The following is a 16732-nucleotide window of genomic DNA, read 5'->3' on the forward strand; positions in this document are numbered from 1 at the left end:
TTTAATAAAGAGCTATATAAGGCTCTTCCTTTTACAGTTGTAAGGTTTAAGACCATTTTGTAAGTCATTAGTAGAAGCACCCCCCCCCCCCTGCCCAATGACCCTGGCCCCTTTAGTCCTCTCCATGACAAGGGGTCTGTTGAAAGAGAGCCTCACCAGGAATGGTCAATGAGGCAAAATTCCAGACAGTGAGCCGAAGCAATATATCTTCTAATTCAAGTAGTAAGAATTTAGATGCTGCTATTACAGGCCTTTTAGACAACAAGAAATAGTTTTTGTGTTTGCAAGGATTTTTTTTTAGGAATCTGATGAAAAGCCCAAGAGTCAGAAATGGCTTTCTTTGTCAGAAAAAGCTTATCTACTCTGCAAATTCAGCTCCCAAATTATTTGCAGTATTGCGAAAACATTACAAACTCGACTGCTCATTAGGGCATTACCAACTTCAAACCACAAAAAGAACACAATTTGACTATATAAGAATTATGAAAGAGTTTGAATTTTATACACAGAATATGTACATCAGTTTTGGACATGTGGGTCTTATCCATGCAGATTTGATACAAAACTATTTACAAAAGAAAATTAAACAGCAGGACCATTTTCAATGAACATATACTTGTTGGAAGCTCCAGCAATAAAATAGTCCTGAAAAGAGAGTGTTGAATCATGTACAAGAACATGAACAATGAGGGGGAAAGCATTATACCAAACGTGAATGGAAAGTGAATTAAAATGCAAATAGATATGGCAATATATACACAGAAAAAGTAATGGTCCCTTGGTACTTCTGATTTACTTTCCCAACTGCTGAAATTAGTTTTGCACACATTTACATAAAGCAACTGCTGCCAATTTGGTTATAGTTATTGAATTAGTTAGAAGGAAGGAAAAATACAAAAGTGAATATCATGCTACTTTTTTTAAAAAAGCACACACACACCCATCCACCCTAATCCTAGTTGTTGGCCCTATTCTATTGATTACACAATAGGTTGCAAGTCTTCCTAGTCATCCCAATTCACCCCAAAAATCTTTTAACAAGTGTGCGTATTGCATCTGACCCCCACCCCCACCCGCCAACAGCGGCAGCACTGAGTTCTTAATCACTAGTCTTACATATCACTATCTTGTTCAAAGAAAAAAGACAACTCAACATTTCATTAAAAAAAAACACCACACATATGCCTGGAACTTGCAGAAGGATACATTCACATACAGGAGCTGCGATGTCTGTGGATATTCTTTCTCAACAGTCAGATGGCAAGACACTTTTCAGACCACCCTATGAGAAGAAGCCACAGAAAACCTGGCACATACAAGGCAGGTATTACTGCTTGTGCAAAGGCATTCTTGGGAAGCATGACAGGGAGACCAAGGTGACCATGAAAACAGTCCTAGAAGTATCAGCAAATCTGTGTGACGTAAGGAAAAGTCACCAAGGTCAAGGTTAGGAAAGAAGTGATGTGCTTGATTATTAAAATGTCATGAAAAGAGGAAACATTCCTACCACGCACCTCCTTCTTTAATTGTATACTATGATTTTGCACAGCTTGCCAAGCCTCCATAGGGAAAACTAAGCTTTATATGTCTGCACTTTCTCATACCTTTCTTAAGAGACAGAATGTCCCCTTTACAAAATGAAAGCGATCCTTCTTTTAAAAGGAACCGCTATAAAAAGAACATCCAAACAAAGGAACAATAAGTAGGTCTATAATGACCAAGAAGAGGTGTATTACTCTTTGATTTAGCAAAACCCAAAACTGCACTTTAATGTAGAACAAGCTATGAAATGGGATTTACCCAATAGGACTCCTTCCTGCCCCCATTTACAATACCAAGAACAAAACATTTTATCTGAATACTTCATCCTAAGTGCTTCTGTGTATGTGCTGTTTAGTTAATCTCAAAGAACAACTTTGCCAAATTTAATTTTGATAAGCACTATTTCACAGGTTCCTCTGGTGCAGCCTTAACTTAGCACTTCCCGTCACAGAACCCCAAGGATTGCACCTTGAGGTGCATTTGGAAGGGAAGCAGAGATAAGATCATGTGTCGATGAGATCTGGTAACAGAGCTCATGGGGTAGGATTTTCCTACTACTCCTTGTGAATTGTTGTTCCGGGTGGAGTGCAGTGCCTTCATGAACAACACTGGGGGCAAGGAAGAGGCTGGCAAAAACTGGCCTCTCCATTCTATAATCAGAACCAGCTAACAGGAATACAAGCTAAAGTCTAACACAATTCCTAGCATCCTTACTCAAAGTCTTTAGATGAAAGCCATGGCCAACACAAAACACAATACCTTTGCACTGACTTTGATCAGAAGAATTGGATAAATCCTCAAGACATAGATGCGATTTACCATCTACTCCAATGGATTATTTTAAAGACCAAAGGGAGGAATTTTACTTTCAGAACTGCGGGCACGTATCAAGGCCGACTGCTGACACTGTCTTCAAGAAAAGAAACCTTGATCCATAGCAACTTCTGAATTATACCAAGTCACTGGAACAATCTTTAAAAAGAAAAGCTGCTGCCAGCAAAAAAAAATCTTGCATAGTCTGATGTATAAAGCTGCAAATGGTGGAAACAAGTAGGTTTGCCGTAGCTGTGGAAATGGAAAGGGCTGCTTGTTAGCAGGAAAATGCCACATTATCATTGGGAGTCTACACTATACTCTTATGAACCCCCAAAGCATACCATGATTTGGCAAGGATGATTCCCAAAACACCCTGCAGGAGAGAACATGTAAACCAACAAGCAAGCTTAGCTATATTACTAAGCAAAAAAAAAAAAAAAATTGGGGGAGGAGAGAAGATGAAGCCTTAAATCTCAAGCCAAGTACTTCTACACAGAGCAAAGTCTCTCTTGTAAACGTAGAGGAATAACAGTAGGAAAAAGACATGGGTAACTGCTGTTCAAATCAATACAAATCCAACATACCACAGGTTAGAGCTCAAACCTAAAGGGCACATGCCAAGTTTGCATCCCAACCCCTGGCTGCTCATTTGCCTGGCCCATTTAGAGTTAACCATGTAAGCTGTGCTGAAGTGGCCATCTTGAAAGAGTAGCCAGAAAGGTTGGGGAGAAGAGAAGGAAGAGGCCGACAGACCCTGCTACCAACTTGGATCAGGGAATAATCCACACAACAGTAGTCCTTAGCTTTTGTTTATTCTAATAAACGCAAATTAATTTTCAAGATGACAGTACTTATGAAAATGCAAAATTAATGAGCAAAAGTAGGAATGTATGAGGTATTTTCTAAAATAACTCAATTATCTAAAAGCTTTTTGATATGCAGTTTTGCTGTGCTTTTTCACTGGCCAAAGGAGACTATCTACAAAAATCTGCCTCACATCCACATCAAGCTACTAAACCTGAGCGAGAGGAGTTGAGGTTTACTTGGCACATGTCCAGCAAATTAACCACATTTCACACACTTCACCAAACACTTCAACATGTGAAGGGAGACCCAAAACCAGTGTACTGTCACTGGGTTCAGTTTGCACAACTATGCACTGCCACAGCGAACAGGAATGTAAAAACCAATTCTTTCAGTAGCAGAAACTAAATAAGGAGATTCTTCCACATCATCTGGGCAAGGAGGAGCTGGAGCTTACGCTAACTAGACAGGCAAACTGCAAAAACAAAAACACCCTTTGTTATTTTAATCTGAGTAAATGTCTATAAAATAACCTAAATGAAAAGTTAATTCTGCAACCAGGCAATTTGTGATCCACTGCTTGCACACAGAAAGGCAACTCAAGAAAAACATTTAAGTCTGAAAGGACAGTGATTGTAGAGAATGACTGACTTAGTCCTCCAAAGGTTGTCAAAAACCCTGTATTAGAGCTTCTAAAATGGTGAGAAATACAGATGCAAAATGAACCCACTGCAAAGATGCCAGAAACACTAATTTTGCAACATGGGATGATGACATCCAGTGTGGGAGGAATTAAACAAGCAAAATTTACAATGGTTCTATAAGCACTGCAAAAACTGAACTGTTCTCGGCTCCCATTTCATCACTCTATGGCATTTCCCCTTAAAAAAAAAACAACAACAAAACCGTGAAGTTGGGGGCAAGATGTGAAACCCCAACAGTCACAATATAAACCTGAGAAATTTTTTTGGCAGTTTTACCCCCAAACTTGTAAGCTTCCACACAACTAATTTTACTTACTCTATATGTTGTTGTTTGTCCAAGACAAGGAAAATAATTTAAAAAGTGACGTTTTTCTAACAATACATTAAAAAGTGATTAAGTATCAAATTAAATAGGATAAATAAAATGTATTTACATTTTCTTTTAAAAAACCAAACCTAATAAATTCAAACTGTGCAAACTGAAGAACATCCAACACTCAGATGTTAGTCTTTTAAACTTCACTTATTACCAACCTTACAAAAAAACCTAATATTTAAAAATACGCATTGCATCTATTGAGACATAAAAAGAATTGCAAAAATGTTTTAAGACTAGTAGAAGTTATCAATTACACAGGCACTTCACATGTAAACAATCTACAGTACAACTGGAAAAAAAAATTTGGCACCAACCTAGAATACTGAAAAAACCCACACATCTTTGTCTTTATACTGTATACTATTTTTCTTCATCATCATACACCAACTAAACTTTTGGGGATGGTATAACAGTGCAAGAAAGGAAAGATAAATATTCTGGAATACGATAAAAAATGGATAATGTGAATGATCGTCCAGATTTCTACCAATCACATAGCAGCAGTCATTTGAGAGCTACTTTTATATCACATTTTTAGCCTGGACCAGCAGTGCACGGATGACTTGGCACAGGAGACAATGCACGTGCTGAGCAATCGGTCTATGATCACAGAGAGCCAACAACGGCACTGAACTCCCTGCCCATGCATACTCCCCTGGTCTCCTATAATGTGTGCTACAAATTCTAAAAGCCTAGAGCAGTGCAGCCTAATAGAATCCCAGGCTGCTTTTTCGTCTAAGGGGGAAAAACAACATCATGAAGTGCTAATGGGAGAATGGGAGACCTGGCAAGAGACTGAAGATCTCAAAAATCTGATGGCTCCGAGTTCAACAAACAAGCAGTACAATTCTCTACTAGCTGGGTCACTGTCAGTTTGACATCATGATTCTACACAGAAGTCCAAAATAAGGCTCCATCTAAACCATCTGGCCTGAAACAACTTTTGATGGCTTGACGTTTTCCTCTGGAGGAAGCTGGACTGGTTGGCATCAATCCACTGCAACCACATCACAGCAATGTTTGTTCTCTGAGAGTCCTCCTACAGGCAGGAAAGCTGAGGTGCTTTAGACGAAGGTATTTCCAACAGAGCCTGAACTGTGAGTCCAACTTTCACAAGACCTCGTTCTTCCAGAATATGATGAGGCAGGCAAAGTCTCTCCTGAGAAAGAAAAGAACGCATCTCTTAGTATTAGTTAGTGCATAATGTTTTTAGATCTTTACTGCTCAAATCAGTGATTTACTTTATTGGTTAATTTTATTTTTGCATTTATACCCTACCCTTTCCCAGAATCTCAGGGCAGCTATTATTATTCTACCACAATATAATAACAATACTAACAACAACAACAACATTCTGCTTAGTTATAAATCCTGAGGACAGGAAAGGTATTTCCACCACTACTTCAGTAATTAAAAATATATAAATTTAGAATTTAAATAACATGTAAAGGTACTGGCCATGATCCAAGGGGCTACTACTTTAGGCATCTCCACAACTGGGTTTTCTTGAATTTTCTGCTTTGTGATATACTGGGTGGCAACTATTATTTACACTGCTTTCTAATCTTTCAAGAGAATCTTATAAATATAAGTCAAAAGTTGAGTGGCATCTATCTGTATACTGCCCCACCAACAATAAAAAGTTGGCAAAACAAGGTGGTGTAGTGGTTAGTGTCAGACTAGCATATGGCAGGTCTGACTTCAGATCCATACCATCCCATGAAACTCTCTGAAGAAGGACTGTGGCCCAGTGGAAGAGCCTCCATTTCACATGCAGAAGGTTCCAAGTTCAATCCTTAGCATCTCCAGTTAAAAATGACCAGGCAATCGGTGATGTGAAAGACCTCTACCTGGGACCCTGGAGAGTCACTTCCAGTCTGAGTATACAATACAAATCTAAATGGACTGATGACCTTATTTATTTATTTAGATTTTTATACCGCCCTTCCATATGACTCTGGGTGGTTTACATAGAACATCACAGGGTAATCACATGGAACACTGTTATATTTGTTACAATCATAATGTCACATGTCAACCAGAACAATATTTTAATAGGAACAGTAACAGATTCAGGGTAAGGCAGCTTAAGTGATCTTGGTCCAGTTACTCTTTCACTCTAACCTGCTGAGATTACTCAGTTTAGTTCATAAAAATGAAGTTGGGGCAGAAAACCACATGTGCTTCTCCTTGAGCTTCTCAGAAGAAGGGGAGGTTAGGTAACCATAACAGTCTAAAGTACATATACATCATGAGCTTTATATTCAGCCTCTGTTAATGGCTGAAAACTAACTGCTGCTTGTTGCCATTGAATTATCTTTCCCAATGAAAGTGAACTGGGGGACAGAAAGACCCAGATGCATGACTAACTTCTGTATATTCTATTAGCAAAGGTGATAAAAGCAGAGCCTCACCAGCCATCCACGCAGCACTTCATTGCTGAAGAGAGAGACAGATATATCTCTGCTGTATTGCAAGTTCTGAGGTTATGCAATCTGGTCAACTATACTGTTAATTAGAACAGGCTTTTATGCCATCTACATGGTTTCTGAAGGGTTCCTACAAAAACTGCCATGTCACCAACTCAATGACCACAGTGAGAAATGGTTTTTTACTATTTACCTGTGGGACACCCAGTTTTTTGCAAGCATCGAGGAAATTTTCAACATTTCTTCGGCACTTCGCCATACTGAGTTTAGGCTGTTAAAAAGATACAGATTATCACTGCCATTGTTTATCAAGGAAGGTGATAGGTAAAATTTCTAAATGCACAGGAGTAGAGGTTTTACCAGTTATTTGAAAGAGCCAATATTCCTGGAGTTAAGGGTCACATTTGTATTCGTAAGGTTATAGGATATTTTATGCCCTGTGGAGACAAGGCTGAAAAACTGGTACATGAAGTCTGCTAGACTAAAGAATATGCAGCTTACTCACCACAGCTGGTGATGGGACATGAATACTGGCAACAGAGCGTGGTCTTATATGATTGGCTAAATGGCACAGGACCACCCCATCCATCAGTGCCGCTCCAATGTCATCTGGCAAAATGACTTTCAACCGTGACTCAAGATTCTGTTAAAAACAAGAGTCTATGGTAAAAATAAAGCCCATTGTCGCCACAGCTTTATTGCAGACCAGGTTCTACATTTCTTGCACTTTGGTCTTAATGAAACCCACATACCTTCAAGTCACTATGGCCACATTCAGATTTTACTTTAAAACCACAATTCAGTTTGCAGGAAAAGGCACAAATGCCACTTCTAGTATTGCTTGCTTGTTCAACTTCCTTTTTTGTGTGCAATGCAAAACAAAACTATAGCTCCTTGAATATATGTATCTAAAACGTCTTTGTCCCTACAAGCCAGAATTCTAAGGCAGGGCTGAAAAGGAGGGGCACCGTACATTATTTAGGGCTTTCCACTAGAGCTTTTTTTTGTGCTCTGCTCAAGACAGTAAGAGGAAGGCTGGGAAGAAAAAGGGAAGGGCATGGCATGAACTAGCCACTTTCATGTCTGCCATGACAAAGTGGCATTCCACTATGAAATACATCCCACTACTCTGCAAAATGAGCTATGGATCCATTTTTTAAAAGTTACATTGCGTAGCTGCTTTATTTGTTCTCTCTCTTCCCGCAAATGTTCCATTTTCCTTCTCATTGTGAATCCAGGGTCTACAGTGCTGTAGTCCTGACGAGAACGGCTAAAAGCTGCAAAGTGAAAAAGAGTATATGTTTCAAGAAAATGCCACGCAGCACTTCTGTTAAATTCATGAATAATCTTGTTCCTGTATCATGACAGGGTAAAAAGGGAACCTCTTTCCCTAGGTACTGTGCAAAGCAACGGAATGCAACTGTACCCCTCGGTCACAGCAAGTCCCATCATTGAATTGCTCAGGATGGTGAAGGATTTCGCCAACATGCCCATCTTGAGTCTCAGTATGAAAGGCAGACTATGGACAAAGTATAAATATTCCAAGGATATATTCCCACCAATCCCAGGGCCTGGTCAGCATTTAAGCACAGCACTGAATGGGCCAGCATCTGGCGTGAAGCATGGCTTTCTTAGCCTCTCTCATTCAAGTCACCCCCCCAAAAAAAACAAACAAAAAACAAACATAAAACAGGTGTAATATGCAACTCTGGCAGAAGAAAAATATAAGCTCTCTCTCCAGCCTGCTCTCTAGGTCTGGTGTAGTTTAGAATACCCACCTAAGTGTGCAGCCAATCAAAACTCTCTAAGTACCATACGACGCTTATACCTCAGGTGGTAAGATTGCAAAGCCCCTGGCTATAGGAATCAAAACCCATTCTGTGCACACATGGAACCCCACAGAGAGAGCCGTTTGTATTTAAAAGGGAGCATTCTGTACAAACAGCTTTCAGAGCTGTTCTACCTTTCTGCCACTTCCTAATTTTAAATATTTTGTTTTCCCACATGCCTGTTAAAAGCTTGTCACATGAAGTAATGCCTCACCTGATCTGGGCTTCAATCCAAAGGGGCCATGGGAACTACCATCTGCCCTGTCATATTCCTGGAAGGAGGGAAGAGACAGAAGGGAAAAGTTAAAAGGAGTTGTCGTTGATTCCCCGCATAGCAAGCCTGGAGGATTTTTTTTCATTTACTTAGCCTGCGTGATATGTTTGGGAAGATGCTAGAGTTAGACTGTCCACTTTTATGGAGAAGCAATAAACAATGGGACGTTTGCCTGCACAAACCCACATTTTAAAGTTGTGCCTAAAAACAGACTAACTGATGCAGTTTCTATATAAAATAATTAAATATGTGTAGTTGGACCAAGGTTGCCTCTACATTTTTACTTTCTTGAAGAACAGGAAGGCAAGTGGGTATTCCTTAAAATCATCCCCCCTACACACGTAAGAAATTTTCATAAAGGAAAAGGAGCATGACTTAAAAGTTAGAAGCCTGAAGCTGTTATGCTACTCCCTTTTTAAAATTGTAGACCATACATAAAACACTCCAGATAAATCTTCAAGGAAATTTTTATGGTGCACTATTCTTCAATTTGCAGAGAGTGGCAGCTTTCAAATTGGAGTCCACACTGCCACAATCTAGCAGGTTGGGGGATGAAGGCTACTTTAAGTAAACACAGACACACAGAGACTTGTACCTCAGATGACACAGGAGACTGTGGGGACACATTAGTATTATCACTGTCTTGCTAAAAAGAAACCAAAAAGATGGAATTATAAAATGGAAGTTATGACTTTTTAAAATAAAGTTTGGCATGAAATCACAAAATTTGGCATGAAATTACAAACATGCATGCTTTTCCCTATACACACACAGATATGATTAAATGTACATGCACAGACCAAAAAAGCCAGGATGATATGTACATGCTTAACTATATTACAATATTAGCCTCAAAGCCCATTCCTAAGAACAGGCCTTGAAAGGGTCCCCTCCCCTGGCCCCCGGCCAGACAGCTTAACGTGGCTTTGGGCCTCAGCTCGCAGCTGGATCAAGTGGGGCGGGTGGGGGCTGGTCCGGGACAGAGCTCCTTAGCAGGCAGTCAGCAGGCCAGGAGGCCCTTGTTAGCAGGCCCTGCTTAGCAGTTAGCAGGCCCAGGCTAACAGGCCTTCATTAACAGGCCCTGCTTAGCAGGCCAAGAGGCCCTCATTAACAGGCCTGCACCACAACCCTGTGCCCGGGCCCCTCTCTCCTTACTTGCTGCTGGCTCCAGGCACTGAGATGCGTCTGAGAGCAAAGAGGCTAGAGTCCAGGGACTGAGGGCGGGAGCTGCAGGGGCATGGCCTATCAGGGCCCTATTCCAACTTGGACAGCCGGACACGTTCCACCCCTCAGGCTGTTAGAGGAACCATGGGTAATGATGGAGCTTGCCTTGTGGGGAAAGCATCAGAACGTGCATTCCATCGCAAGCAAAACTCCTTCCTATTACATCTGCTCCTTTAAAATCTTTCTATTGGCACAAAGGCAACTCAACAAGGTGCCTGTTCAACTGGAACCCATGGCCAACTAAAGATGAGCTCAGCCCAAAATGCTTCCACTTGCCAACAGTAATAAAAACCAACTGTGCTCCTGCTACTCCCTTGGATTGCAGCCAGTATCTACATTAACACTACTGCTGTCTTTTTAATAAGTTTTCATTAACGATTTTCATTAATAAAACATAGGATGAAACAAAGTCCTAGAGTAAAGGGAAAAAAGATTAAAATAAAAATATGGGGAGAGAAGAAAAGCAAAAGACAAAATAACGTTGACAGAACAGTTTCCTGCAGAAGAACTGACACATCATTATTTCCGTTTTCTCCTCTTTCTTGTATTATACATGATTTTTTAATACATTTATATTCTTTTATTAAACTTAGTTTTCAAAGCCTTGAGTCAGTAATTTTTATCTCTGTCACAAAAATTCCAATATGGGCTTCCAATCTTTTATGAAAAGAGCTGCTGAGTTTTCTTTCAGTTTTCATTAAAAGCTGTCTTTAAAAGCTGTCCTAAAAATTAAATTCTCTTTCTCAGGAGCTTTTCAAAAAGGGAGATCTAGTTACTCTCAAGCTTTCTAAACTGCTGTTAGATTTTACACCTGAGATAAGCACTCATTTTATTTAAAGAAATAGAGCAAGGGGAAAACACTGAAATGATGAAGAATTGTTGCTCTGGAAATTGCACTAGCGAGGCATGCGGAGAATCCCTCTAATCCAGGTGCACTAATAGATGTACCAGTGAGCCTGCAAAGGAACAGCTTCAAGATCCTTCCAAAATTGTCTACAAAATTGGAATTATGCTTTAATCAACATAGTTTCCTTTTGTGGTCCATTTACTTCCTACTGTGGTCTTAACTCACCTCATCATTTTCATTTCCACTTGAACTCTTCCGGGAAGACTTATACTGAAAAGGCAAACAATTGTGTTTCAAGCTGTTTCGTTGAGCATAAATCCCAACCGTTATATCTTCCAAAACACTTCTTCTCAACCAATGTTTTCTTAGGTCTGACCCAAAAATCTTGCAGCATTAGGTATGAGAATCCAAAGACAGTAGAAAAGACTGCATCATTTCAGACTGCTAGTGATGGACACTAATTTCAAATGTTCTATGTGAAAAACTGCAAACGATGAACTGGCACTTAGAGAAAAGTAGTAGTCCAATCCCCTCCATACTGTGCCAGTTTTCTACTAATGAGAGATTACCCACAGAGGAATGTTGAAAAGTGCAAAACTTGCCCCTCCTGTAGTCTGAACTGGTGATGTCCAAACTCTTCAAAAACTACTGCACAGTTAAATGGGGAACATAATTCACATATTCCCCTACAGAACAGAAACCATTCCCAAGCCTGGAAAGTTTGTTGTGACATTTTAAAAAAAAAACAGACAAGCTATGAGTCATTAGACATTGTTTAGCTGATACAAAAGAGCTAGAGATTAGCTTCCCCCCCGTCAAATGGCAAATAGAATCTACTTCTCAGAAATCTGACTTTGGTGCAAGGAGGGGGGGGGATTTCTTAATGTCCCTACATGACTAAATTGAGCAGCTAAGGCAATTCTATCATCTATTCTTAGAGCGATTTTTGCTAAGAACACGCATGATGTTGCTGCACTCAGCTTGCATCTTCGTCATGAGAGAAACATCAGAATGCACCAATTTCACAATGGAGAACATTCTGTTTTTCTATTCCCTACAAAATGAATGGCACTGTTGCCTCCCTAATGTTCAGGGGATGTGGGGGGGGGGGATAGCACACTTTGTAGGTCAGAAAACAGATAGACAGTGCCACCCTGTGGTAAAGTCTCGCTTTCAGATTTATTTGTGTTATCATTTCTATACAATTTCAAAGAAAGTTGATGAGAAATGGCAATATTTGAGAGAAGCAGGAAATGGGGTAAAATACAGGTCAAGAAACTTCACAACATAATGCTATGTATATGAATGTCTGGGAAGGGGGAATCGCTGAGGCACAGAGATCAGGGGAACACCCCTATTATGCCACTGGAGAGCTCCCTCCTTCCAGGAGCCATTTTGACACCTGTAGCCCCTCCGACACCACCCGCAAGACCAAGGGAGAAGACAAAGCCACCAGGCGCCCTTGCATTGTAGCTAGACCAAGGGATCACTAAAATCATATTCTGGTATTTATATTATTAAATTGCTGTAAACTGTGTTGGATTCTACTTGTTTTGGTTGAAAAGGTAAAATAGATATGCAATCTGGAGAAGGGCAGAGAATCAGTGGCAGATATACCGTTATATGCAGAAGGAGATAGACTATCTTGACCCATTTCAATCTAGATTCAGGCCTGCTTCTGGGATAAAAACAGCCTTGGTCTGGGCCAGAAGTGTGCACCCCCAATAGATTTTCACAGACTTCTAGGCAGTTTTTGACACTGTTGATTATGGATATCCTTGCAGACAGGCTAGCTTGGATGAGAGCAGGAGCATCATGGTTCAATTCTGCTCTTATCTATCCAGCCAATTCCAGAAGGCGATATTGAGGGACTGTTTTTCAGTGATGTGGCATTTATGGTGTGGGGTCCCCAGCAGGGTCTCCCACATCCCCATAGCATTTAACATCTGCATGAAACTGCTACAAGAGATCTTCCCAGTATTTAGATTGAGGTACCACCAATATGTAACTACCTGTATTTGTTCCTAATAGCTTAAAAAGGTATATTTGTGGAAACCCTGCACAAGTGCCTGGAGACAGGAATTGGTCAAATGAGGGCCAAGAAACTGAAGCTCAGTTCAGACAAGATTTTGCTACTTAGAAATCCATGGCACAAGTGGGAATTTCAATCTGGGTCTTCCAGATACAACTCTGACACGCTACACTACTATACCACGCTGGCTTCCCTTGGCATAGGCAAGTTGCAGTTCCTTGTATACAGGCAGACAAATCAGTCCAGATTTATGATTCAACTGATGTTTATTTAAACAGTGAACCTAATTATGATACAGATAAGATCAAACTTCAGCGCTATCACCTAAAGGAGCAATATACCTTGAAATATTCTCTTCTGATTTGCTTGCTCCGTCTCCTCTCTTCATTCTGCCAGATAACAGGCTGTGAGTCTGGCCAATGCAACTCATCTGATTGGTCCTTCTGGTTTTCCAATGACTGCAGGGAGAAGAAAATAATGTCACGTTTCAACAGCAAGTCAGTGCTCTGATTACCTTTTACTAGGAAATCAGTTATTATGTCTAACAAAATCCTAAAGGTATTCTGCCATGATATCCCTAAGGAATGTCAGCAGGGTTTGTCTGCAACAATGAGCTTAGAAGACCAGGAAAGCACAACATCAAGACTGCTTGCTTCCAAATATATTTATCTTCTTTTTAGCTCACTGTTTGGACAAATTGTCTTCAATGTAAATCAAAATTCAGTCTATCGTGCTGGTGACAGGTAATTACTGCAGGTGAAAATAAGCACCGGGCTCTGCCTTTCTTCAATGAATGCAAGTAAAGAGGCCAGGGGAAGGTGGGGGGGGGGGAGAGCAGAAAATGGAGATCAGCTTAACAATGCCAGATCAGAAAGTTAATTGACAGGCATTTAATTATTTACAAAATTTATACACAGCCTTTGTGCTTCACCAGGGCCATTAGTCAAGGCAATGCTGACTGACTGATGACTATTTTGCTACAGAGAAGGTGATGCAATGACCCACCGGCCCTCAGCAGTCTGGCCAGTGGCAGAGACCAAGAGGTCCTTCCCCTCACGGCTACAATCAAGTTTAGAACAAAAAAGAAAAAAATCTTCAGAGTCATTGCAACAAAGAACAAAACTACTAAGTTTATGCATCTCTGATAAACAAGACCTTATAGAGAAAAAATAAAATCCCACACAGTATATCAAAACATCTCAGTTCCTCTGATCAAGGATAGGTTGATGGTGAATGAAAAGGCCTCAAGTGGCATTTGGAACTAAACACGAAATACAGTTTCTATCAAAACAGAACTCCTTTGTCACCTCACCACCAACAATAATTATATTGATTGTGCTCCAATAACTCAGACAAGCCCTACACACACTCTAAGAGGGCTACTGCATCATATTACCTGCCAACTGTAGGGGGATGATGGAGAATTTGCCTCATCTGCTGAAAGGCTGTGAAAAAAGCAAAACATCATTATCCCTTGTTCTGGACATTATCCTCTTTTACACAAGTTTCTGATAGCAAGACAGCTTACAATTAGGGTCACACACACAGCAAAAAAGGAGAAAAACATACGTAAGGTGAGCTGGACACAAGTTGCCCCACTCTCAGAAATCATTATTTGTAATACTCAATGAATACAGCAACATAGAAGAGTCCTGATGCTTCTTTGGTGGTCAACAGATAAAAACTGTGGTGGCAAGTGTATGTGCAATCAACAAACGCCTCCAGCACAGAATTCAAAAGATCTTTGCAACTGATATTCATACCACTGCTTGTCTTTAGATATCTGAAACATCTGTCAATGTGTTCTTGGCAGAAGTGTTATCCATGAGATGTTATTGTGCCACAACTCAACACTTCAGGAAGGCTGTGAACATCCATCTTTCAATGGGATGTTTCTTAAAAGCATGCCTATGTTCTTATTCTCGTCCCTTCAAAAGACTCATGAAACTATTGTACAAGTAGTTTCAGGAGGGCAGTCACGTTGGTCTGCAGCAGAAGGTGCCCAGTGACACCTTAGAGAACAAGAAGGGTTTCAGGGTATGAGCTTTCGAGAGTCAAAGGTTTCAACCTACCAGATGGATATCTGGTGGTATTTGACTTTCAAAAGCTTAAATCTTTGTTCGTCTCTACAGTGCTAAAGGACTAGAATCTAACTCTAAGCTGCTGTAATCTGAATCTACTACAGTGCTAACTGTACCCAAATGTATTTCTGCTATCCAAAGACTTAGGTAGCTTTCAAGAAATCACATTTCCACAGTTATCCACTTTGCTATAATATGCCGGCTCACCCCAATTTACTTGGATGCAAATACCTTTTTTCGGCTTCTGCAGCCTGTTTTGGTCGGTTTCTTGTGCTTGCAGAGGTGGAGTGATTCAGAAGTCTAAAACCAAGAAATATTATTGTGTGCTGAAGTGACATTTTAAACAGCATTTGTATTGTTCCTTTTACTGAAACTCGAAGCAGAGTTTCTGCTTTTCTCAAAACATTGCATCCTTTAATTTTCTCTCTGTGCTAAATGTCTTGGGGAAAACAAAACAAAAAAATTACCTTAATGTCATGCCTATTGTTCTTTACCTATTTGAAGCCCACTGCTCTCAGGTAAGATATCAAAGATGGAGGGAGTATGAATTACTGTGAAGCATTCCGACTGGGCAGAAGACTAGTGAGAATGATAATAATAGGGAATAAAAGGGTGTTGTAAATGAACGAGACAGGAGCAATGAAGATGATTCAGAGCAAGAAAGGCAGAAAGAACGGCTGAAGGAAGGAGGTAGCAAGTTATTTCTCTGAGTATGTTTCTGTCCTACTGCAAAAACACAAGAACAGATAACAGCCCACATCACAGAAATAGCCATGCTTTTGATCTAGCTGTTGAGAGATACAGCATAAGGGCAATGGTATGCTTAAGAATCAAACATGCAAGTATACAGATATTCCCACGGAGGCTGGCATGCTGTGGTGGACAAAAATATAAAACATTTCCAGTGGGAAATTTATTACCGAGACCACTTGTAGGTGCTCTCCCCCATGGGGTACAAAAACTGTCTTGTACAGTTTGATGCCTGTTATCTGTACATGAAGGGTCCACGTTGACTGCCTACAACTTGGAGGACTCCCACAGAAAGTGTGCCCTCAAAATAAGTCAATGTTACTGGAATTTTAACTCCTCTATTTCAAATGCATCCTCACCAGCACAATAATAAATGCTTTGTCCAATGTGCTGCTATGTGAAATGCATGCGCCATAAACACCAAATACCTTGATGCGCGTCCTGCAGCCCTTGTCCTCTGGAAGAGCTTTTCACTGAATGAACTTCTATAGCTTAAAGGCCTCCGTCTGAACCCAAAGATGGAAGGAAGAAGCGATAAAGATTGACAGGACAGGATAGGCAAGTAATTAGTATAGTGAGCAGAAAGGAATAAGAGGATAGTTTTTACAGGGTTAAAAAGATAAACATGCTTAATGGTCAGAGTTATGGTTTATATTTTTGAGAATGCAATTTTTTAGAAGGTTGAGTGGTCAGACTTTTACAAATACACTGAAAATATTTAGATTCCAACATTCACTTTTTAAAATTTTCATTTCCTCTACAAAGATCATGATATGGTACTGACACTGGAAATATTTAGATTCCACCTCTTCGGATTTTCATTATTTCCTCTGCAATGATCACGGAATAGTTATGACAGACCTACCTGTTGACAGTTTTTTTTTACAGTCTACCAGAGTTTGAGTTTCTTCGAAGTTTAGATGAAGAGAATCAAGAAAAGAAAACCTCATAAAGGCTTTGATTGCATTTCTTTATCTTTTCTGCATATATTTCAGTCAGTACTTAGAAGGCCTTTTTAAAA

At 40.1% G+C, this 16732-nt stretch overlaps 1 protein-coding gene across 6 annotated transcripts in view; it reads right to left on the reverse strand.

The window, feature by feature from the left end:
• Positions 1-480: 480 nt before the first annotated feature.
• Positions 481-16732, reverse strand: part of LRCH2 (leucine rich repeats and calponin homology domain containing 2) — a 34210-nt gene continuing 17958 nt past the window's right edge. Inside the window, exons 12-22 of one of the 6 annotated variants that reach the window (XM_077309139.1) lie at positions 16140-16217; positions 15193-15261; positions 14277-14325; positions 13222-13338; positions 11074-11118; positions 9373-9423; positions 8718-8775; positions 7842-7951; positions 7180-7317; positions 6868-6945; positions 481-5404 (exon numbers count right to left, since the gene is read on the reverse strand). In XM_077309139.1, the coding sequence (XP_077165254.1) occupies positions 5285-5404; positions 6868-6945; positions 7180-7317; positions 7842-7951; positions 8718-8775; positions 9373-9423; positions 11074-11118; positions 13222-13338; positions 14277-14325; positions 15193-15261; positions 16140-16217 (913 nt within the window). In that variant the 3' untranslated portion in view covers positions 481-5284. The remainder of the gene's footprint in view (positions 5405-6867; positions 6946-7179; positions 7318-7841; positions 7952-8717; positions 8776-9372; positions 9424-11073; positions 11119-13221; positions 13339-14276; positions 14326-15192; positions 15262-16139; positions 16218-16732) is intronic. The other 5 variants (XM_077309140.1, XM_077309142.1, XM_077309141.1 and 2 more) reach the window with 5 other exon arrangements.

Source organism: Paroedura picta, chromosome 13 (assembly GCF_049243985.1).
Source record: "Paroedura picta isolate Pp20150507F chromosome 13, Ppicta_v3.0, whole genome shotgun sequence".
In the NCBI taxonomy this organism is placed as follows: domain Eukaryota; kingdom Metazoa; phylum Chordata; class Lepidosauria; order Squamata; family Gekkonidae; genus Paroedura; species Paroedura picta.